The following is a 25,343-nucleotide window of genomic DNA, read 5'->3' as shown; positions in this document are numbered from 1 at the left end:
GCAGCTGAAATGAAAACCATGTTCCTTATTGTTATCTTATTTCATACTTTAGACAAATTGTTATGAACGAGTAACATCGTTACAATGTATCCAGCACTAGTTAGTACAGTATAGGAACCTTAGAATTTGAGACATTCTGATATTAGTCATTTCAATACACTTGAAATTTTGAGATTGGATGTAGTATTAGTGGTCGTTTTTTATACAAGAGACAAAAAATCGCTTAGAATAGCGGCTCCGGAGACTCATTTGATGTAATTATGTATATAAATCTGTTAAGTGAAAATATTTTATAATTACATAGGTATGTAAGGACGCATACATTTAACAAATCACTCCAACTCGTTACTGGAATATTAATTTTTCATAAACGTTAATATTTTCGGTGAATTACACATTTAAGTGTAATCTTGGTAATTGTTCTCTCGTATTTAGGAAGGTTTTACTTGTATGATTTGATCTCGTACCCTATCTGTCGTGTATTAAGCTAACTAATTAGCTTATCATCTAACAAGCACAATGTCTTATGATGGTGATAGTAATATAATACGACAACGTTAAAATCTTATGATGAATAAATAGTCATAAATTTAAGGTTTTTAATCATTTTTCATAATAATTTGTACGCGACCATAATAGTGATATGGTATTGAACTAAATGATAAATATTAGTAAATAATTGCCCTGATGATTCCTCAATAACACAGTTGAAGCTTCGATTTCATTTGCGTTGAATTCTTATGTCTTGGCAATGATGAGGAAAAGGAGCAGAATGGTCTCATAACCAAACCGAATTCATGCCCAGTATCAAAATAAGCCCGATCAGATAAATGAAAAGGAAAAAAATGCGGAAAATGAAAGAAACAAATGATCACTTTTTTTTACTAGGTTACTAAGGTTACCTTGAAAAAAGTAACAGTGGCACCGCCAGACAAGGATATTTTTCTGATCAGGCTTTATATACTTATTAATCACTTTGGTTGATTGTGAGTGATTTGCTGTTGTCCTTTGAGGAGTTCCGTACTCCGTCACCGATTATTTACATCTGCAGGTCTATTCTGTAACGATGACTTGTATATCTCGCAAGTGCGAGTTTCGAATTCACCTCAATCTCGCTCTGTCTGACACGATACTAAAGTAAAAGAAAGATAGATGTAAATTTAAACTCGCACTTGCGAGTTAAACAAAACAGAATATAGCCACAGATTCAAATCTATTCGGGACCACCCTGAATGCAAGGACTATTAGATAGGTTCATCGAATAAAAAATTAAACATAAACAAGAACATAGCATATGTGTACGTATGGTGAACTAAAAACCATTTTTGTTTGAAGTCGGTATAACGATCGTATGGGAAGTGATTAGACAAATCGGTGAAAAAGTTACCATTGATTTATGCCTTGCAATGTATTTTTCCGATATAGCTTATATTTATATTTCTCTTGTTAAATGTGTTTTACTTTGGTATATAAATATTTGTCATATTATTGAGACGGAAAGTTTAATTATTTTTCAAATATATATTTCGTCAAAAACAGAATCATAAATAATTAATTATTACTTACTAATAAGTTCTAGATCATATAAATATATGTACTTAATTTCATTATTTCATTGTTCTATTTCATTTAAGCATACATAGATATTATGAGAAGAATTAAATCTGTCCACAGGGCTTACTATCTAACTTTAATCTTTGTAACGTTTAAAATTGCCTGGTTAATAGTGAGAGAGGTAGTATAGTATTTTACTCTTAAATAAAAATAATAATAGTAGGTACGCTTTGACGCCGCACTTCTAACTCCGTCGTCCGAAAGAATTCTTATTTCTCATTATCACTATGAAATCTTCTAAAATGCCAATTGGCTCATCCAATAGAGGTATTACACATTCGAAACTTTTATGTATAAAACATAATGCGTGTACGTTAAACTACTTGCGTCCAGTTCAATATATCTGGTTAAGCCCGACGCTTTTATTAAAACAAGTTACGTAAACACCAACAGTATAATGGACGCTTTGACGTAGCCACGGTGTTAGAACTACGTCCAATTAAATATAATATATCAGAATATCCATTTCCTTCATAACTACTATTCAAATATAAACGAATTTGAAGCGTGTAACGTAACCCGTAATTTTTTACTGAGAAGGAAAACCCTAATAAATTTTCTGTAGACTATTTTATTTTTACAATAAAAAACAATATATTTTTCGAAAAACAAAACGAAATGGCATTTTCTCTCATTTAAATATCGTATAAAATAAAAACTATATATAAAATTTATAAGCGAGAAAGAATACTTTTCTTTACTACCTATGCATATAAGTAATATAAGTTTTTGGAATATCTGACTTTCCCGATATTTAGATCAAAGAGGCTATCAACACAGATTAGTTATAATATTTTACTCGTAAGAGGATTTTTAAAATCGTTAAGTAACCTTATTGTGTAACGAAGTATTTAGAACTTAACAATGAGTTTCGAATTCGTCTCTATCTAACTCTATTTATACTGTCGTGTTAGACAGAGAAAGTGATACAGACGAATTGGTAACACGTTTTCAAACATCGCTACAGAATAGCGTTACTGCCTTAGTTCAATTTTCGACGGCTAGGTCGTTCGGCGCGAAAGCGTATTCGCAAATTACGGCGGGCGGCATGCTTTCGTAGAGCGAGCCGCAACGCCCTCGAACACTGCCACAGTACGAAGGCGATATATTGATATGATCTAGGATGTGTCGTAGGTATGCTCGGGTAGTGATCGTGTACTAAGTTTTATGTTACGCCTTCTAAGTGATATAGGTTCACAGCTCTACTAGCATGGATTTGCGTGTATATCTATACTATTTGTATTGTCACTTATCTGCCTGTTCGTAATAGATAGCGACCTGTCATCCGCGTACCATGTCGCAAATATATGGAGATGACAGTTCGCTATATCTGCTCGTAACTGGGTCACATATTACGAGTGCCCTGATTCTGTATAAGATTGAAATAGTATCACACTCGTAGCTGAAGTTTATGATGTTTACTACATTCTTATATGAGGATGGGTCAAACTTTATATGGTGAAATACGTTTCGTGTGTAGTAATGATATCAGGGTCCGAGAATATACACGCAAGGCAGGCAAGTAGCGCTCTGAGCGCTCCTAAACGCGCGGATTGTGGAGCGGAGGCGACGGAGATAGCTTGCCGAGTCACCAGCGCCGCCTCCGTGCCGCTCGTGTAGTCAGCGTCTTGCACTCGAACTAAAGTTAATATTGTTCGAAAAATTGTAGACAGATTTTGAAGTTTAATATAATTTGCATTTTCCTAAGAGTTAGAACGATTGAGACAGTAGGTCGCACGACCGTGTTATGATGAATTGTGAAGATGTTTATTAAAAAAAATACATTTATGAAAATCAAATAAAAACGAAAAATATTGTCATATAAACCTGTAATTACTAACTTAAGAGGAATTATTGGAGAAACAGAAAAAACGTTAAATAAACCGATTAAAATACAATCATGTCTATTATTTAACCATTCCTGCCTTTTTGTCCAAAAACACAAACCAGGAGTAAAATTAAAAGACAAAAGGTATCTTCAAATATTTTTAATACAAAAATCGTCGCTTACGTCAATATCACACTCGGACTTACATCATCTATTTATAATATTAAGTATAAAAACTATGACTTCGAATTAAATTATCGTTCTCGCAACAGTATAAAAGATCATACATCACAACATGGCGTTCGCTATACACAATATACCGAACGCGGTCAGGCACACAACACAATCACAGAGGAGACGCGGTGACCGGCGCTAGGCGCGCGGGAGTGTCCTTAACACCAACAGAGAGCTGACGGAGGCCACCAGAAGAGCGAGCGGCAGCCGAGAGCTGGCCGCACTGTTGCCGCCCGGCGCGTGGCCCGCATCTGTATACACAGAAATCGCTTAGTAGATTGATACTAGTAGAACAAGGGTGCAAGTGCTTAGTGCACCTCTTACAGCATGCTCGGGCTTAGTACAACACAAATGGAGTGCCAAATGAGATAACAGGCATAATTAAAACAGACCGCAGCAATAATGTCATGCTTTTGTCCGTATGAATAAACTACATTGTCAATATGGTATAGCGATCGTGTCTTTTCTTTTTGTAAAAAGTAATATAATAAAGTGTAAGTATGGTTACAAAACTGCTATTTCAAATCAAATATAAGAAAATATTGAGCTTTTGAGTAAAAAAGCGATGAGGTTTATTTGATCGAGGTAGATGTACGACTGGTATCAACTAACCCTCTAACTAAGTAACTATCTACAATACATAATTTTCATTTAAAAATACTTATAAGCTGACGAGCACTAATACAGTGCTAACAATATAAGTTTTATTAACTGATTATTATAGGTATAGATTAATAGGAGATTTTTGATTATGCAATACAAATAGATATTAAAATTAAACACACTGCACATTTCAGAACTTTAGAAACCAAAAGTATATCAAAATGATTGTTCACCATAGTTACAAATAGAATTCAATAAAAAGAACATAAACACTACATAAGAAACATTTATAAATCTGCTAAAATTAACGACAAAAACTGTATTGAATAAACAAAATTTTCATAATTAACTTTAAGCTTGCTTGAAACAGCCGATTTTGAATTTGAAAATAAGGTTGTCAAAGACAAGACAAAAGTATGACATATATGCGGTTTGGCAAAACAAATAAAAGGTAAACCTACGATGCGGATGAATGATGCCGCGGCGGAGGACGTTTCGTGCCCTCCTAATATATCTGAGCTCCGAGTACATACTACAGTCTAGCTCCGTCTGACTGAAGGCTCACCACTGAAACATTAACTTGCCTTTAGCAAGAATCCTTTAGTTCATGTACCAATACCCGAGTGCAGCTAAACTACTGATGGTATATTTACATGTCATCCACTCACATGCACTCTAAACCCAATACGTCTAACTACTCGACTACAAAACTGATCAGTGTTCATATAAAAGAAGATCAGGACAGATGATAGTTAAATAGGTACATTTAGTTTCTCGCTATAGTGCTTTAGCCTTCAACATGGAGAATACTTGTAAGATAAAAAAAAGTTAAACTAACTAAAAGGCATATACATGCAAGGATACGCCTAAGATTTGTTAGTCACACAACATCATAAAAATGTGAATTTGCAAACATAAACTCAAAGTGTGAAAATCTCAATGACAGGAAGAGTACCGAGTGTTTAAAATCATTATAGAAGATCTTACGAGACGATTTTTCGAAGATCGACTTATATTTATGTGTAGCTATGAGCTTTTAAAATTTTAAAATAAACACGCGCAATGTCCTCTTGAATTCATCTACAATACAAAAAAAAACTGTAAGTTTAGTCTTCTTAAGTAAAATCCTTTAAAAATAACTACTATCGTATATTACTACTATCTACTGACTTTAGTCCTCTACACAATTCTAAAAAATAATATAACGAAACTATACTGAAACAAGAATTTAGTCATAATTTCATTTTATAATTTAGCATGTACTCAGTGTAATTTCGTTCAAAATATATTCCAAAGTTTGAAAAGACAACGTGTAAAACATGGATTCACAAAATAAAATTAGCCGCAGTGTTTTAGCACAGTTTTCAATTCAAATTTCAAAATAACATCTTTTAATACAAACCAATAAAATCGAGTTAACACTAACACCAAATAAGCACTGTGATTGTGTGGAGAAAATGAAAAAATTGAATTGTGCAATTTGTGCGAAGTAAGTGCGGAAGCTTTAGCCACTGCCAACAAGCGCAAAGCGTGTCTAGAGATACCATGCCAATGTGTAATAAAAGAAAACGTACAGGCAACGCGTGAGAAGCTCGCCGGTACTAAAATCACCGCTTATTGTCTATAATCTCACTGGTATTATGATCCCCTATGATACTATTTTAGTCTTTGTTCTTTACTATATTCTCTATGTACAAATTGTTCAGGAACTCCACCGAGGCTATTTCCTGAACCAGAAGAATGATCTGGGAGCAGATGATTTTAAACCTAGAAGACAAACACAAACACAAAACGTAATGTGAACGTCCCAACCACCATGATATAACACGTACCTAGTGTTAATTTCTATGGGTGACAGAGACTTCAAACAAACAAAATGTGCATTACAATAACTGTAAAACATATTCTGACATTAAAATAAATATTTGTAAAGTATCTAAACAAGTACTTTTAATTCGTTAGGTTACACAACATTTAGACATAGTTTTATAATTCTACCAACAAATAAATCTTGTTTTAGATACGGCTACAATCCAATTCCTTAAAAGTGTTCTATAGTGCACAAAAATCGCAGTGATCTGTGCTTAAATTACTTATCATTACTTTTTTTGGTGATTATAGTTACTATTTATTTCAAGTGTAATTGTTGTGTAATATAATGAAGAGTTTTCACTGCACTACTTTATTACACAGCATTTATTTATTTCCACAAAGAGTTAATTTCAAAAACCAGTGTATATTTTGTCTTCATTGTATTACATTGCAGTAGATTCGGGATGCCCAACAGCAGCGTAGATCCTCTATTTGATTCCATTCACCGTCAACCACTGCCAAACCCTTCAGCAAACCCATAAGCTATATTATTTTTTAGATTAACTGAAGCAAAATTAATTAATTTTTAGTCCGAAATAAAGTAGTTTTCTATTAGTATAACTTCATTAGTAAAACATTGTTAGTAGAATTATGATATTAAAATTATCAGTATTTCATTTCTATAAAATAGATAAAGGTTATTAGGTTATGTGTTAGTAACATGATCTGCTATTTCATGTAAATTATTTGGTTAGTTCCACATGACCGTTGACAAAAAGAGTGAACACAAAAAATAACACAATCATATACAATATATGAACACAAAAATATTAAAAAGGAAATAGTAAATAACAAAACATCTAGAGAAGTTTTCAAAACACAAGACAGTAAAGGAAGAAACTAATACAGTATATTAATAGTAACAATTGAAACTAGGACAAAACAAAGTGAAGTTGGCATAGATACACGACACAAACCAGTGGGAGACGGTATCGTAAATTATTTAATTTTCTTCCTTGAACGCGCTACTTAAACAGGATAGCTCTTGATTTATCATAAGAATACGTAAAAAAATCTCAATACTGCAATTTTATTTTGTAATGTCCTATCATGACAACTTTATATTTGAAGGACCCTTTCTTATTATTTATATTCTAGAAATCATTTGTATGATGAACTACGTTAAATTGAACTCGTCTAGATCTAGACTGTTCTACATCATAAATTGTTCTATTCATTTTCTTCATCTATTTCAATCACAAAGTCAATAAAATGAAGTCGTATACCATTTTAGTAGTGAATTTTGCTAGACGTGTTCTATATCATAAATTATACGATTTTCATAATTATCACGAGGCCATGTTTGAAATCTATTTCGATAAAAGAGTCATTAACATTACTGTCGTATGCCATAACAACAGTGAATTTTACTGGATCGTGTGTATTATCTTCTTTTTTTTTCAATTGTATATGTCGGGTTTCTAGTTCTCAAGAGCTACCCTGCGCTGGGGCCCGAACCTACCTGCATCAAATATAATATCGCCCACGTCGTCATCATCGTCGTGGTGTTCGTCTGAGGGGGCAGAAAGACGCGCATTACCTCCGACGGTACCACGCGGCGCACTACTACAACCCAACCACCAGTAACCAGTGGATCTTGGGAATGCTGGGTTGTCGGTGTCCACCTGGAAACATTGATATTACATAATTAATAATTATTATTTAGAAAATGTTTAAGATTTTTTCATATAGATAAAAGGTGATAATGAAAATGATTTTAAGGTAAATATTAATATTAGGTACTCGATATTCTTTGCTGACAGTTTTCGGATCCTAATACCATCAAAGCTACAGTACATTAGATTTACATTTAATTATATAATAATTCTCTGAAGAAGTTGAAATGTCTTGCTTTATAGCTGAGATCCTGACATCGATTCCTGAGCCTACTTCCCAAATATGCTCAAGGACTACTCCAAGTTAACTCAACGCCTCACTTGACTTAAGTTTGACAAAAACAATAAATGCAATAAATGTCTAAAAGTGGCATGAAAGTATTTCAAGAGTATACTTACACTGAAAGTTCTATCATTAAACCGCCAGTATGATCCACCCTTGAAGAAATATGTGTAACCATTAGTGTACTGTAACGCTGCGTCGATATTGTCGGGTATTCCGGCCCAGTTGGACAACGGCTTGGGATACGTCGACTTGACGGGGGGACGTTGAGCGGGGTCGAACCTCCAGAACTTGGATCCTTTGTAGAAGTAGATCTTGCCATTGCCAGACCACACTAACGCAGAATCGATATTGTCTGGAATGCCAGTGAAACCTGAAAGAATAACATTTTTATACTTTACAATGTGTAATGGAATAAATCTTGGGATATGGCAAACTGCCACCTAGCTTTACAGGAGGGCCTTTAACTGGTAAGAGTCACGCTGGCTAGGTGCCGACGAAAATTAAACATCCTGGGATAACGTTAATCTTACAAGTCGTAAAGTGACCACAAAAGAAATCACATTTCCAGTACAATAGTTAATAACTATCAACATACGTAAGTATTTTGATCAATGTTACGAGTTTTATGATATGCACATTTGGATAAACGAGAACCCTTTTTAAAAGAAAAACTATTTTGTGTACAAACAATATAAAAAAGCTCTTTAAAAAAAACAAACTCGTTAAAATAGTTCATCAATCAAAAAAGTTTTTGCTAATTAGTTACCTTCACTAATTTCCTTGGGATAGTCTCCATCCATCTTCTGTCCATTATATCGCCAGTATTTGGAGCCCTTGAAGAAGTACGTCTTTCCGTTCTTATATGTGAAAGCAGCATCGATGTTACCAGGCAGGCCGGGCCATGAGCGGGAGATAGGTCGGGGATAGCCCGCCGCTACGCCATTCTCAGTCAATTTCCAGTAATTATCGCCTGGTGGATATGAAGCAGTATTAGTAACGGTGTTTTACTTATGATAGATTAGTTTGTGAATATTTTTTTAACAATATAATGAAAACAAAACAAAGGAAAACGTGTGATTGACGAAGACATTAAATGGGTTGTAGGGAGCCTATGGATGCTGGCGCCTTGATACCGTGGACTCCAAAACCGAAACTCGTTTGGAAATCCATGCAAAAGGCCTATGTCCAGCATTGGACGTCCATCGGCTGTTAATGATTTTGATAAGGAAAATATTACTAGTAAATAAAAAAAATTAATAATAGCTCCTAAGTTATTGAAGTAGTGAAGTGTTCGTCGACCGAAAAAAGCGTTCAAATATAATAAGAAGCTAAATGAAGGTCTATTTCCAACGCTCAAAATAGAAAATGCGACACTGCTCGAAGAAATGCGTCGTGTTTTAAAAACGTAGCTATATGGACATTGTATTTGAACGCTTATTTAACGTCCGTTAAAAAAACTCTCGTGCGAATGGGGTCTTAGGTTGACCGAGGATCTAACGAGTCGTAGGCTGAGTCGTTGGATGCAAACAACTCAGGGCATGGTGTTTGGTCCTCAAATCCCTACAACAATCTCATCCATCCAAGCGGACATTAATCGACTGTTTTTATAATTACGAGTATGGTGATTGAAATTTTCAACCAAACATCCCCGCTGTTTTTCGGCTAAAAATCTAATGCAAAAGGTTTCCTTTTAAAATTATTTAAAAAACTTGTTAGTCTTACCTTTGAAAACAAAAGTAGAACCGTCGGCAGAGTTAAATATGGTATCGAATTTAGAGTCAGAACAGAGCTCCTGATCTTCGGCCGAGGGTTGTGGTGTGGTGACCCGTGGCACGGTGGGGTTTGGCAGTCCTCCGCCGATATCCACTTGTGTCTTATGACCGTACAGCGCCTAGAAATTATTTAAATATTTATAATCAACGAGAGTTGTTTTGTACCACATTGAAAATGTTCGACAAAAGTAAGGCAAAAAAATGCTTGAGTCTTTCTTTAAACCAGTTTCATTTCATAAATGCAGATTTGAAAATCACACTAATATTAAAGGTGAAAGTTTGTGTGAAAGTGTGTAAGTATGTTTGTTCCTACTTTACGTTGCAGCTACTAAAGCGATTTGGCTAAAATTTTAAATGGAAATAGATTTTGCTCTGAACTAACACATAGGCTACTTTTCATCCCAGAAAACTCCATTGTTCCCGCGGGATTTGTGAAAAACTGAATTTCACGCGGACAAAGTAAGCGGGCGCCCGCTAGTATACTATAAAAGCTACGCTATTTGGAATGGCACGATCAGAAACGGATAGCGCTACAATTTGTTATATTAACATGTTTGACGGCCGCGTGGCGCAGTGGGTAGTGACCCTGCTTTCTGCATCCACGGCCGTGGGTTCGATTCCCACAACTGGAAAATATTTGTGTGATGAGCATGGGTGTTTTCCAGTGTCTGTGTGTATTAAAACATTATATAAGTATTTAAATGTAGTATATAATTGTATATTAATATTATAATATTAACTATCTAAGCACCCATAACACAAGCTACTCTGTATGCTTACTTCGGGGCTAGATAGTGATGTGTATTATTTAAGTATATTTATTTATTAAAAAAAAAACTATACTCGTATATGTATAAATGTAAACAGCTACCTGTATTCCCATTATATCATCCTGGTCTAGTTGGAAGGCGGGGTCGTAGCCTCTATAGAAGGGTGCCATCAACGCTGACCGGACGTCGCTGTGTGAAAGGCCTAGAGAATGACCAAATTCGTGCGCTGCCACCTAAAAATAATCAAAGGAAATATAAATAATCACATATATCCTATTTTGTTGTTCCTATGTTATTTTCCGCAAAAAACTGACGTCTGTGCAACACGTGTCTGTTAGTGTCCTCTCTCTTCACAGAGTGTGGCGAAACACAAAAGCGAGATTTGCAGTACATAAAATAAACACACCATAAATTTGAAATAGTCGTGAGTGCACGCAAGCGTTGAAAATCCAATCGAGGAACATAATTTTTGGATCGATTTTGCAGTGTTTGACAAAAAATCATCATCAACATTCATTATTAACAACCCATATTCCGCTCACTGTTCAGCACGAGTCTCCTCTCAGAATGAGAAGGATAAAGCCTTAGTCCACCACGCTGGCCCAATGCGAATTGGCAGACTTCATATACGTAGAGAATTAAGAAAATTCTCAGGTATGCAGGTTTCCTCATGATGTTTCTCTTTCACCGTTTGGGCCACGTGATATTTAATTTTTTAAAATGCACATAACTGAAAAGTTGGAGGTGCATGCCCTGGACCGGATTCGAACCTACGCCCTCCGAATCGAAGGCAGAGATGATATACACATATCACGTCTCATTCCATCCATTTCGTCCATTTGCCAAAAATACAGAAACATAAACAATAGATGCCCAGTCCGCTAAATTAAGTGATATTTATATTAAACAATTAACTTACTTGGAAAAGGTTAGTTCCTCTTCTGGAGTTAATGGACCACATCTCAGCATCGTCAAAGTGAGCGTCACCACCGTAAACCTTTTCAACAAACATAAAATTAAAATATTAAGTATAATCGTGATTCTTCTTATAAGTAGGTAAATTTTGTGGTGCTGGATCTACTGAACCGATTTTGAAAAATTTTTACCACTAAAAAGCCACGTTAATTGTGAGTGTCATAGGCTATATTTTATCCCTGTAAACCTATGGGAACAGAAACTACGCGAGTGAAGCCGCGGGGCGTCAGCTAGTACATTATATTACGCTTTGAAATCGCAATTATCATAGTACCATAGATAAATGATTATGTAGTTACAGCATATTTAAGCTTTCACTATAAAATTACTATGTAAATTGTAACACGTAACATCCGATTATTTTATAATGTTCATGTTTATATTGTTGATTTTGTGTTGTCATGGAAATCTTGTTCATTCTATTCGCTACGCTTATTGTATAGTTTCTTTCGATGTTAACTACATATGAACCGTCACTAAAGCGACAAACGCGGTATTATATTAAATGGGATGAGATATTTTTTTTTGACTTAATCGAAGAGAATCATTTAGAAAATTACTACACCAATAGTCTGCTAGCGTCAACTACAGAACAGTACAGTAAAACAACAACAACTTTGCTTCTTGGGTTTGATACGTTCCCTTCATCCATTTTGTCTGATGTACTTATAAATCGTAAATTTGCACGCTTCTGGCAACTTACAGGTTTAACCTTCGTCTCAGAATGTTTATAATCCTCACAGGATTACATTTAAGTTAACGAGTTTACATATTACCATCAATATAATATAATATTAACAAATATGTACGAATAAATAGTACTTGTCGAATAAAGAAAAATCGTTATTATTATCGATACTAATATTATATAGAGGTAAAATTTGAATGAATGAATGAATGAATCAAATATACTTTATTGTACACCAAAACGAATAATAACAAGCAAGAAATTAACTTAAAAACTAATGTACAATTGGCGGCCTTATCGCTAATGAGCGATCTCTTCCAGACAACCAATCGAAAAAGAGAAAATAAATACAAGGAGTGTAATTTGTAGTGATATACGGGATAATCTTTGGACCTAATAATACTATTTTGGTTTTTTTTCTTGTTGAAATACACTTTATATATGAGTGTTATAGGCTATATTTGATTTTATAGGCCCGTATTCTGGCTGCGTTTACTGGCTGCGTTTCCGCGCTGAACAATCAGTCTTATTCTTTACGCAAAAAAATGAGCCAGCTCTTCTGTCACTGGTCGAGGCAAAATACAAATACCCATAGCAACTGCTTAGCAACAGGCTTTTACTGAAGAGGATATTCCTAAAAAGGCTCTCCCTGTGGGTTTTTAAAATAACATTAGTAATACTCACGGGGAAGTACGCGTGTGCGAGGGTGCCGCCGGGACCGTCGAAGGGATCGCCGTCGCCGTGCTCGCCCTTTTCAAACCTGACAAATATCAATAATCGTATTCATTTGTGGTTTGTTATGTTTTTAAGCAATTGTGTTTGAACCACATACAACATTTTAGGCAATTTTTTTTATTATTAAAAGAATATTTGCCATATATTTTTAAAATATTACCAATAATCCCATTCCCATTCCCCTTCTTTTCCTAGTCGGGAAAGACTGTGCTAGGAGTGGAACGGAAACTCCATAATAAACCATTTTTATTTATGACTGAATGAGGTGGACTAGTAACATAATTATTGGTTTTTACGATTTATTTTAATATTTCAAAAATAAATTATTAAAACCATTTTCAAGACAAAAATATATATTTTAAGCCCAAGTATTGAAATCGCTAAGCCCTGTAATAGTACTATATAACATCGAGAGTACGAAATAATCTCGCTTCATGGGTTTGTCCCGTACATTAGCGAGTCAATGGCAATAATTTTGGATGGTTACGCAACCAAGGGCATTGTATAAACAACGCAATACTATTGTTAGATGGTCATCAGTGATGAAAAGTCCATGTGTTTTGGCAATAGAGTTCATATATAATATATTAATTTTATTTTACTATATTATAAAGAAATTATGTTTGTGGTATTATAGGGATAATCTATGGATCCACTAAACCGATTTTGAAAATTCTTTTATCACTAGAAAGCCACGTTATTTGTGAGTGTTATAGACTATATTTTATCCCTGTATTCTCACAGGAACGGGTACAATGCGGTTGAAACCGCGGGGCGTCTGCTAGTAATACCATAACTTCACTTGACTCACTTTGTCACTTAGTTTTGTTTTACCTTACCATCTTTTTTTTTAGAGAATACTGGTGTATTACCTAATTTCAATGTGAACTTGTCCAGATCGCTTCTGAGTAAAAGTGAGGTCTGTGAAATCCGACCACACGGCAAACGCCTTAGCCAGTTCGGCGTCGACCTCCGCGTGGTTCAGTCTGGACGGATACTTGGAGATCTTGTATGTGAGGTTCTTTACACGCCACCTTGAGCCTGCAAGACAAAATGAAAACATATCAGGCATATCAAAAGTATCAATGTCATCGTCATCATCAACAACCCATATTCGGCATAAATAAGCGTGAGTCTCCTCTCAGAATGAGAAGGGTTAGGCTTATAGTCCACTACGCTGACCCAATGCGGATTGGCAGACTTTACACACGTTTTCATGTATGCAGGTTTCCTCACGATGTTTTTCTTCACCGTTTGAGACATGTGATATTTAATTTCTTCAAATTCATTATACTTGGAGATGCATACCCCGGACCGAATTCGAGCCTACGCACTAATCTCAGGAACTACTAGTCCGATTTGAAAATTAATTTGAGTGTTAGATAGCCGATTCATCGAGGAAGGCTATAGGCTATAAATTATCCCCGTATTCCTACGGGAACGGGAACCACGCGGGTAAAACCGCGCGGCGTCCGCTAGTATCTCATAATTTAATACTCACCCTGTAGCGCATATCGTTTTGCTCGGCTTTCACCAAAGCCTACTTTATCTTTGACTCCACACCTTGGCAATGACATCAGCTTCACTGTTTCCTCGTCCAGTTCACCTGAAAAATAATTGCAATTATTATACCTAGTTAAAGATTATCTTCAAAGTATTTATAGCTAATTTGTGTTTTGTGAAAAGTTGCTAATCATATAAAAATGTTAATACCAGTAGTCCAGCAATAATAATTATTGCAAAAGTAAAATATTATCAATAAAGAGTATCAATATCCTAATAAATCAATAGGAATACTTCATATTCCAAGCTCGGAGGTTATAGATCTCGAATGTGCCTTATAGGTCTTGGATTATAAGCTCGCTTGCTAGACTATTGTAATCATCATTATCATCATCATCATCATTAACAGGCGTTGGACGTCCACTGCTGGAAATAGGCCTCTTGCAAAACGTTGTCGAGTCGCGAGCATCCAGCGACTCCCTGCATCCCGCTTGATGTCCTTGGTCATAATCATAGCGATCACAAACTTTTGGCTTAATTAGAGGAGAAAAGGTCATCGTGAAAAAAGGAAATTCTAATATAATAATAGCCTCATTACGTCCACGCTAGAGAGGCCGGATTGTACATCGAGATGCCATGAATTCAACTCTCGCCAATCTCACCTGATGGTAAGTGATGATACAATCTAAGATGGAAGCGGGCTAACTTGTTAGAAGAAGGATGAAAATCCACACCTTGGAAAATCCACATTCGGTTTTTATACGACATCGTACCGGAACGCTTAATCGCTTGGCGGTACGTCTTTGTCGGTAGGGTGGTAACTGGCCACGGCCAAAGCCTCCCACCAGCCAGACCTGGACCAGTTAAGAAAACCTCAATCGGCCCAGCCGGGGATCGAACCCCGGACCTCCGTCATGTAAATCCGCCGCGCATATCACTGCGCCACGGAGGCCGTCCTAATTTAATTATAGCCTCATTACGTCCATTCTAGAGAGGCCGGACTCAACATCGAGATGCCATAAGATCTCTCTCCTGTTGGACTATTGTTGTACCCACTCTTAACGTAGTCACACAGATATATGGGTACTTATAAATCTTTTATTGAACTAAACATAAATACACACATAGTTTAGATTTTAGAATCAATATAAGCACCCTCGCAATGTGCATTAGATGTCAAGGAAGTAATTACACAATCATAGCAACAAAAACCGCAGGCGGAAAACGCGAACAATCAGCCACAACGCTAGAGGTAAACGAGTCAGCATGGCTTTTAAAATTATCTGTATGACAGCCCGAATTACACACCTCGCATCGCTAATTTTAATACGGAAAATTAAGACGTGTATCGAATGAAATCAATGTATTTATACTGTCAAAAGGAAAACCAATAATAATTGTGTTTGCAATTTGTATGTATGACAAAAGATTATTAAAATAGCCCGCGTCACAACATGACATGGATGACCAACGCTCCGCTGGTGCAACCATCACCAGCGTATCCAGCGTATCGGTGGAAGCCATTTTGGTACCATACACACCATCTTTAGCTTTACTTAATTTTTAGTTTTCTCCATTTTAAATTGTATATATTTTATTTTATTTATTTTTTGCCTTCTGTATATTGTGTGTGTGTGTATCCAATAAAATAATTTTCTTTCTTTCTAAAATAGACGCAATGTCATTGAGTAATTCGCTCATTGTTATTCGATAATTCATTGTGTACGTAAAAGTATTCCCAATTTGTATTACAACTAATGAATTTTATAACAAATATTCAGAACTGTGACTAAAAATAATGAAAGAAATTTTTTACAATAATATATTGATAAATGAGATACCTTATATTTTTAAGTCGTATAATAATAAAATATAAAATGAATTAGATATTTGAAGATCCTCTAAAATTACTCTAACTACTGATAAAAAAATCACCAAAATTCGTAGCATAGCTCAAAATATTTATCCGTACAAACGGCGGGATACGACTTTGTTATATACTATGCGAAATAACAATCGATGTTGAAATATTAAATATATAGATAATATTTTTAAAAATCTGTACTAATATTATAAAGCTGAAGAGTTTGTTTATTTGTACGAACTAATCTAAAATGAATTACTGGTTCGATTTGAAAAATTCTTTCAGTGTTAGATAGCCCATTTATCGAGGAAGGATATACATTATTCCGTATTCCTATGGAAACGGGAATCACGCAGGTGAAACGCGCGCCGTCAACTAGTAATTAATAAAATAGCAAATTTGCTGAAACAACCACAGAAAAAACGTTCCAAGGTCTTAAAATCCAACATGATTTTCAGCTTCACAACGTTTAGAACTGGCGCGACATTTAATAATGAATAATGTATTGTTTGTGTACTTCGTTTTTGCTTACATAATAACAGCCGGCCAATAAACTACTTTTCGTGTCAAATCACGTACGTCGTAACGAAGATTCAACTTCTGACCACGTAATGGTATGGTATTCGATCAGTTCGCTGCCAACAGTAGGTATGTACTCGTACTTACAATGTAATTGCATTACCAATGTCATGTGCTACTCGTCACAACGCGAATTAAATGATTCTGTTATGGCTGTTACTATGATGAACATAAAGTAGGTATATGTACCTACTTGCAATTAAACTGGAACATGTGCATTTGATTCATTTATCAAAATATTATTAGTTATTCAACTTAAGGGGTAATTGCATTGGAATAAATATATGTAGGTCACGTAGGCAGGTAATTGGGAAGGCAAAGTGTCTATTAAAATTAACAAAAAAAAATTCGACGAATTGATAATCTCCTCTTTTTTTTGAAGTCGGTTAAAAATAAAGCCATCATTGAAAAGCAAAAAACAACGCTTTCTCTTCAGATAATTACAGGATCATTAAATGTTACTGGGGCATCTTAATCATTTACAAGTAATAAAGTGATTTCAACTTTTAATAAACGTATAATTTTCAAGTTTTCTGCCATTCAAGACATTTTTATTTTTTAAAGTATTTAGCTAAAATTATGAATTGAGATAAGTAATCTGGTTTAACACATGGGCACACAGAAAAGTCATTTTTATAGTTTCCCGCGGGATATGTGAAAAAAATATTTTTACGCGGATGATATCGCCGACGTCCGCTTAAAGATTACAAGAACTAGGTAATCATCGTCAAATAATATTTGCCCTATTTTATTCTTTAAAACCAGCAGAAAATACCAGTTACAGCCAATCATTAATAGGTAAGCAGAATATAATTTTTCATTCCATTTGACTGAATCTACAAAGAGGACAAGGTCATGGTGACTTCGATATGGGTTACCATTACATCAATTATTACGTGTATTACGTCAACTCCTTAATTTAACAAATGCGCTGTCACGCATAATAATCATGCATTTATCCTCTTACATGACGGTAAAGTTGTAACATTCTTAAGATTAGAGCTTAAGATTTGTCTCAACTTCTTGTTTTATGGCAAAATGCCTAAAAAAATTGTTTGTGTGAGAAATTTAAAGTGAAACTTTTATGAATCACCAAAGCCTGACTGGTGGTTGGGATCTCTTGTAAGCAGGTCAAATGTGTACTATGTAATATTTTCTCCTAAGAATTGAGATTCTCGAACAATGGTAACTAAAAATAGTTTTAATAAAATAAATATTAAATTATAATGTTGTCTGTGTATTAGGATCGTACTGACTGGGATATTCCATGTCATTGCGAAGTGTATATGCGAAAAACCTTTTAACACAGTTACTTTGAATGTACAAATACAAAAATAACCGATAATAATTAAGACAGTACAGAATAATATCTAATATTTATATATTAGATGATATTCTAATTTCCAAGATATTTTATTTTTTAATACCTATATTGTAACTACTTTATAAAGTTCGGATCTACATATTTAATAATTATTAATATTAGTGTTTACAGTCAAAAAAATTAAAGAAAAACACACCTGTACTATTTAATCCGGCGAAGCTCTGGAACTCTTGGATGGCTTTTTTCCACGTGCTTTCGTCCATTATGTGACCGCTGGAAGGGTTCCGTACAGACGGACTGAGGTAGCCATATTGGGCCAGGTACATCTGGAAGTTCACGTCATAATCAGGCTGCCGCATCCAAGAATGGACATGGACCTTTGTCGAGATGAAAATCATTAGTAATGGTGCAGGAAAGCGAACTAAAATAAAGCCGTTAGGTGATTATTGCTTTAACCTAGCTATATAGTTACTAATAAGTACCTTTTCAGGGACTGCTTGATATTTAAACCTAGACATAACCTATAGCACGTGTTATTTTATATTTATGTACGCAACATAGTTGAGTTTGTTGTGTAGAGACACGAGGGTGTGTATGCACAGAAACACAGGTCATAATGAAACACGACTCATAAAATACCAATGGTATACATCAATATTTGTACAGATAATATGAGTACGTATTTTCTAACTACTTTATACTTAGTATATGTTAGCCTGAAGGTAAGATAGGTTGTGGTCGAAACTTTGTGACATAATTATTGAAAGGTCATACAAACTTACTAAGTGAAGTTCGATCTTGATTATCCCTTCTTCAGCGATGAACACAAAGTCAACTTTGTTACTAAAGATCTCTATGGAAAATAATGGCAATACATTCATGGCGGAATTTCCTTTAATTACGGAACCCGTACTACAGCATAACTGTCGATGAATAAACCCTAACAAGTGAGTAATGCTATAGAAGACTACAACAAACGTTATGAATATTATTTACATGTTTGTTTTCCTTATATTATTAGTAATATTCCGGCGTTACTTAATACATAATATCCTTTAACCTAACCCCAATATTATACTCTATGATAAACATAGTCTAACAAGCAATGTCAAAAACAATAGTACAAGTTCAATACCGTATATATCCCATTTTTGTGGAAATAGTTGAATAAACAGTAATATATACTCGTATATTCACACACACACTGTGCACACTACTCGTACAAGAGCATGTACTATCTCTGTGCTAAATTTCAGGTACATTTGTTCAGCCGACCTGAAGTTCAAAGTGGTGTAACTAGCCCGACTTTGTATTATATATGAGCATATACTGATTGATTCAGTTTTCACCACCCTAAAATGATATGATATTCTTTGAAGTATAACCAGATCATTACATCAGCTTCTATTCGTCATTGACCTGGACTATAACAGGTAAAACTGAGTCAGTTAGATCCAATCAAATTAACGTAAATAATCTTAAAAATAATACTAAGCCACCGGATTTTCTCTCTTAAAGAAAATCATCGCAGACGTTTTTCACGAAAAATTAACTTACATATTAAAGTTAATCGACGTGGAAAACAACAACACACAAACAAACTTTGACCTTTGATTCACATTCCAACTATGCGAAAACCCTGTGTTCAGCAAGTTTACGACAATAGCTTATTGGGCAGATGGCCTAGACCATTCGAATTTGGTTTATAATTCAATTAGTAGCGAGCCCCGTAACCATAGAGGTGTTGGGGTAAGAACCATTTAAATAACATCTTTATGAAAGTAGATCTATAGATAGTTATAGTCAAGCATCAATAGTTCAAAGGCCAAATTAGAAAGGTTCCAAGGTTACTGATAACTTAACTCTGTAACATCAATTTAGTTTTTATTTTATGCTTGGTTGCAATTTGTAAAAAATTTGTTTGTACTCGGCTAACTAATCACTAACTTGCTTCTAAAAGTGGTTCCACTTAATAAAGGAAGACTAATATAACTCAAAAACAATTTCATAAACTTTGTTTGTCCTACGATAATCTGTTATGCAGCTCACATAACATAATTTTCATGTGATTTTTACATACGAACAACATTGAGAGACTTACCATTATTATTGTTTCAAAAAAGTTTTCCAAAAAATAAAAAACAGATAGCGTGCATACCAAGTCACGATTGTCTACTAGTTAGGATGTAAAATAAATCGTCAATCTTATCTACCTACCACATAAAACGTTACTATTGTAATATGACAACAAGTTATCGCTATTGAAATAAAAATAGTTATTGATGAGCAAGAAATCTTCCGACAAGAGAAACAATGGAATGGTTATAGGTAAATGTATAGATTAAACCATCACGCAATTATGAGATTATCAACATTCAAAGATTAACCTATAAAACGTCACCTGTCGTTATCGAGAGCTCAATACATAGCTTAAACAAAATCTATGTATTGACTAAATTAAAGATTAAAGAAAGGTATTAAAAATATATAAGAACAAATTAAAAATGATATTTTCTTTCAAAATTAAATTTTAGTAAATGGATCCACGGTAAAGATTTAGGTTTATTTCATGCCCTGGTCAGACTAGAATAATAATTAGTACCCAAATTAGTACAGTTTTTTACTTTGCTTAGATAATGGAGATTGGTCATATTTAAGAGACTAGATACAATATCTTCTACATTCTCATGTAAAACCTATATAAAAATATTTCTTTTGTATATGATATATAAGGGTGAAAAATTACACCATTTTTAATAGAATTATCAGGTGGTTTGATACGTCAGGTAACTGAAAGATTTACAATATAGTTTTTTTTACAGAAAAATATAACCGACTTCAAATGAAATGAGACCAATCTTATACTCCTTAAAAAAATATGCTATATATTTCTATATTCTCTTTCAAACAAAAAAATATTTTTAAAATTGTTTCATACATGACGAAGTTACGAGGTAACAAACATTAAAAAAAACATACGCGTCAAATTGAGAACCTTATTTTCAATATCAATAATATTCGATTTACTTGCTGTTCGCTGTATCGTAGAACATCGAAATACGAATACCTACCATTGAAGACAGCAATGGTATTAAAGATAGCAATTACCAGGCGCGGCTTATCTTCATAATATATTATCTTACATAGGCGCAAGGTTACCCACCATTGTTCATTGTAGATGTCTCGGATAAGGATAGCGAAAAAATGTCGTATAGGATTATTATTCATTAACTATTATACCAATTAATTACCGTAGATATAAAAACACATAGAGCTGTGATATCCCAGTGGAGTCGACCTTTGCCTTCAATTCGGCGAGCGTAGGTTCGAATCCGGTCCGGGGTATGCACCTCTAAATTTTCAGCTATGTGCTGAAATTCAATACCACGGGTCTCAAACAGTGAAGAGAAAAACATCGTGAAGAAATACCTGCATACCTTTGTTTTTTTTAATTCTCTATATGTGTGAAGTCTGCCAATCCACATTGGGCCAGCGTGGTGGACTATTGGCCTAACCCCTCATTCTAAGTGGAGAGTCGTGCTCAACAGTGAGCCGAAAATAGTTGTGTTTTTATCATCATAATGATGATGATAAAAACATAAACCTCATACGTTCAAAGGTTCAGGTGGTGGACTTTTTGCTAACATGGCTTTACTTCTAACTTAATGATGACACGTGATAATTGTTTTCTACTTTGACACGTGATAACACCTAACAGACAGTAACTCATTGTACCTCACAGTTTTACTATTACAACATGAAAAAAAAAATAATCATCCGTCTTTGCAAGTAGGCTTAGTTTACAATCGCTCTTTTTAAACTGTCCCTAGTGATACTACCATCACTTCGGTAAGTCTTCTGAAAAGAGTCGGTACGATTCAGCGGTTGCTGTATTTAAAATAATAATAAATAACTCTTGTCAAGCAAAAATTTTACGGCATAATAAAAGAAGGCTTTATTTCGCGATCGTTCACCGCAGCTCAATAGGGATGGAAGTTCAAGTCGGAGCCGGCCTTGGATGCGCGTGCGCCGCATATAAATCCATGCGATCCGTCTGGCTTAGACGCCCTTTGTCTGTTCTCTTCTGTATTGACATCGGGAAGTTACTTCATAGAACAGTCACTGCCGTCTTAAACTGGACTGGGGCCCTTGGGCATATAAGAATTAGTGGCCCTTTTGGAAAGTAAAAAACATGACATATACGAAATTGAGATCCTATGTAACAAATGTCATGCGGTGCTTACTGGTGGATATCATACACTATGTAGTAGATGACATTTTGTCAATTGATCTGATTATTATTTTATTAGGTTGATAACTAAGACCAAAATAGTGAATAGGCCAGCTAGTTTTAAGAAGAGAGAAGCCCATTATAGCAACGCTTCACAGATCCTACAAATTAGTACTTAGTATTTCACCGAATGATATCCGTTGCAGAGCTCTAGCTCTGGTTGTACTACAACTAAGCACACAAAGCCATTAAGAACATTTAACTCTTACCCTTTGAAATATTTTTTAACCATGAAGCACTAAATATGATTTGCCATTGTCTTCATTACGTATTTACAGCGCCATCATTTACAAATAAAATAAAATATACACAAACAATACAAAATGCGCTGCGCATTTTGTATTATTTGTGTATATTTTCTTCTTGATTATTTCTGAATGTTATATTTAATATTAGTCGAACTATATCAATAATAATAGTTCGTATAATCATTTCCATTCTTTATCAACGAATATGTAAATACGTGTAAAACGTCTAAAAATATGTTCGTTCGTCTAAAAATATAAATATTTTTTAAACCTAATTGTAACAAACGAGATTAACTGGCTTAAGAAATTAGTACTGAGATATCTTTTTGTTCTTGAGAAAAAGTAGGTACGTAAATCTCATCGGCGTTTGCTAACAAGGCTTGTAAATAAGGACGCTGTCTCATCGTCAATACATGAGTTACTGGCGTTGTTTTTTAACTTCAACACAGCATAAAAAATAGATGCTTCGACAAATATATGGTAGGTACATCTACAAGCAAATATGATAAGTAAATAAACGGGTACACTGGGTATGTTAATTTGTTTTACATCTCATTTACACGTATGACTTAAGAAGAGTAAAAATGCTAAAATACACAGCCTAGCAACCGCAAGATCAGAGGACAGTTTATCAGCATAGTGTGGTAAGATAATCTAAAGATTAAGATTTGTAGAGGCCACTAGAGGTATACCACGGTAGGTTTTGTTCCAATGATCTAAATACATGTTATGTACTAACTGTACCCTGAATATACGCATATGAAGCTCATACAACTATTTTTCGTATGACTATTTAGAGAATAATGATTATTATTTGATATATATTCAAAATATATATATATGATTATATATATATATTTTGAATCTATATCTATACTAATAAATAAAGCTGAATAGTTTGTTTGTTTCATTAAACGCGCTAATCTCAGGAACTACTGGTGCGATTTGAAAAATTCTTTCAGTGTTAGATAGCCCATTTATCGTCCATTATTAGCCTATAGAGGATAGGCTTTATATTATCCCAGTATTCTCACGGGAACGAGAACCACGCGGGCAAAACCGCGTGGCGTCAGCTATTAGTATATATGTAAAAATGTTTTTTATAAATCATATTATTCTGTTTAAAATCCAGTACATAGAAGTAGATAAAAGTTAAACGGCAATTTATAACATTCAAATTCAAATTCAATTGTTGTTAACATTTTCGACTTTTTTGATACTATACCAAAAATAATCGTGATCACTCGAGTGTATAAAAGAAACACAAAAACTAAACAGATAACCAAAACAGTAAAAAACTTAATTCAGCATTTACAATTTCAATAGACTGACCCCTTTAACATAACAACAGTTACAAATATATTATTTAGAGTTCTACCTAATTTTAGAGCAATTGTTAGACAACGAAACGTAGTGGAGTATGAACTAACAGAGAAAAATAAACAAACGAATCAGGCGCAGGTTTTCGGCTGCGTTATAGAACGAGTCTGCGATGGTCAGACATCATCATTCATCATTATTAACCTATATTCGGCTCACTGCTGAGCTCGAGTCTTCTCTCAGAATGCGGATTGTCAGACTTCACACACGCAGAGAATTAAGAAAATTCTCAGTTATATGCAGGTTTCTTCACGATGTCTTTTCTTCACTTCATATCTTTAATAGCTAGACCGTGCTAGCTGCGTGGAGACCCTTTGCTAGAGACACTTAAAGTATTATATTTAACACTGTCTTTCAAAAGGTTTTTGCTAAGCTAACTAAATGACCACTGGGGACATGATCTAATCTATTATCCCGAGGAAAATATCAAAATACTAATAATAATGATTTATAACTGGATAATTGAGGTTTTGAAACCTTGTAACCTGCTACATTCACCACACACCACACACCCAAAGTCACTACAGTCCAAACACCATTACCTACTGCGAGTTACATAAAATATGAATTAGTTTATTGTTTGTGTAAGTTGTATGAATCTGTTATATGTATGTGTGTGTATTTATTCGTATGTATTTCTCATATACATATGTCATATTATATCTTATGTTCAACTTTTTATACACCACCTGCAATATTTGACTGTAATATTTTACTAAAGTTAGGAGATCATCATGAAGCGATAAGGCCGTCTTTTTGTGTCCTACTTCTTATGTTCTATATGTTTGTTATATTATTTGTTTCCTTGTTTGGTGGTGCACAAATAAAGTGTGTAAAAGATATGAAAAATAATCATAGCACATAGCTATTGGAGCATGAGCAAAAAATCTAGTGAGAAAAGATTGCGATGTTGGTGGTAGGTCTAATGACAGGTACATCAGCGTTCTCAAGGATTTTTTAGCTGGTAGGAGTCCGGCACTACCCAAACGGGTGTCCCCCTCTAAAAAAAAATGAGCAGAAAAAATTCAGCCTTCTTCAAAATGAGGTCTGGCCATCGCAGACTTCATTATGCCTTTGGCCGACAATGAGGGGCGATGACACCTTCGTTGTTCATCACCACACAAATGCAGTTGAATAACTGTCTGTGACAAGATTTGCAAC

The 25,343-nt window shown here is 34.6% G+C and overlaps 1 protein-coding gene across 11 annotated transcripts in view; it reads right to left on the bottom strand.

The window, feature by feature from the left end:
* Positions 1 to 3,587: 3,587 nt before the first annotated feature.
* LOC112043322 (matrix metalloproteinase-14) overlaps positions 3,588 to 25,343 on the bottom strand; it is a 41,513-nt gene continuing 19,757 nt past the window's right edge. The window contains exons 2-13 of one of the 11 annotated variants that reach the window (XR_008250808.1): positions 18,460 to 18,613; positions 14,495 to 14,599; positions 13,866 to 14,034; positions 12,943 to 13,018; positions 11,515 to 11,592; positions 10,697 to 10,828; positions 9,776 to 9,944; positions 8,820 to 9,023; positions 8,167 to 8,423; positions 7,614 to 7,776; positions 5,854 to 6,046; positions 3,588 to 3,927 (exon numbers count right to left, since the gene is read on the bottom strand). Coding sequence is in view for 6 of the 11 variants with exons in the window: in XM_024078665.2 (XP_023934433.2) it covers positions 3,815 to 3,927; positions 7,614 to 7,776; positions 8,167 to 8,423; positions 8,820 to 9,023; positions 9,776 to 9,944; positions 10,697 to 10,828; positions 11,515 to 11,592; positions 12,943 to 13,018; positions 13,866 to 14,034; positions 14,495 to 14,599; positions 18,460 to 18,613 (1,620 nt within the window). In the remaining 5 variants the exon portion in view is untranslated. Of the gene's footprint in view, positions 3,928 to 4,740; positions 4,847 to 5,234; positions 5,360 to 5,853; positions 6,047 to 7,613; positions 7,777 to 8,166; positions 8,424 to 8,819; positions 9,024 to 9,775; positions 9,945 to 10,696; positions 10,829 to 11,514; positions 11,593 to 12,942; positions 13,019 to 13,865; positions 14,035 to 14,494; positions 14,600 to 18,459; positions 18,614 to 25,343 lie in introns of those variants that run through there. The other 10 variants (XR_002886673.2, XR_002886675.2, XR_002886674.2 and 7 more) reach the window with 10 other exon arrangements.

Source organism: Bicyclus anynana, chromosome 4, assembly GCF_947172395.1.
Source record: "Bicyclus anynana chromosome 4, ilBicAnyn1.1, whole genome shotgun sequence".
In the NCBI taxonomy this organism is placed as follows: domain Eukaryota; kingdom Metazoa; phylum Arthropoda; class Insecta; order Lepidoptera; family Nymphalidae; genus Bicyclus; species Bicyclus anynana.
This window is presented reverse-complemented; position numbering and strand designations above follow the sequence as displayed.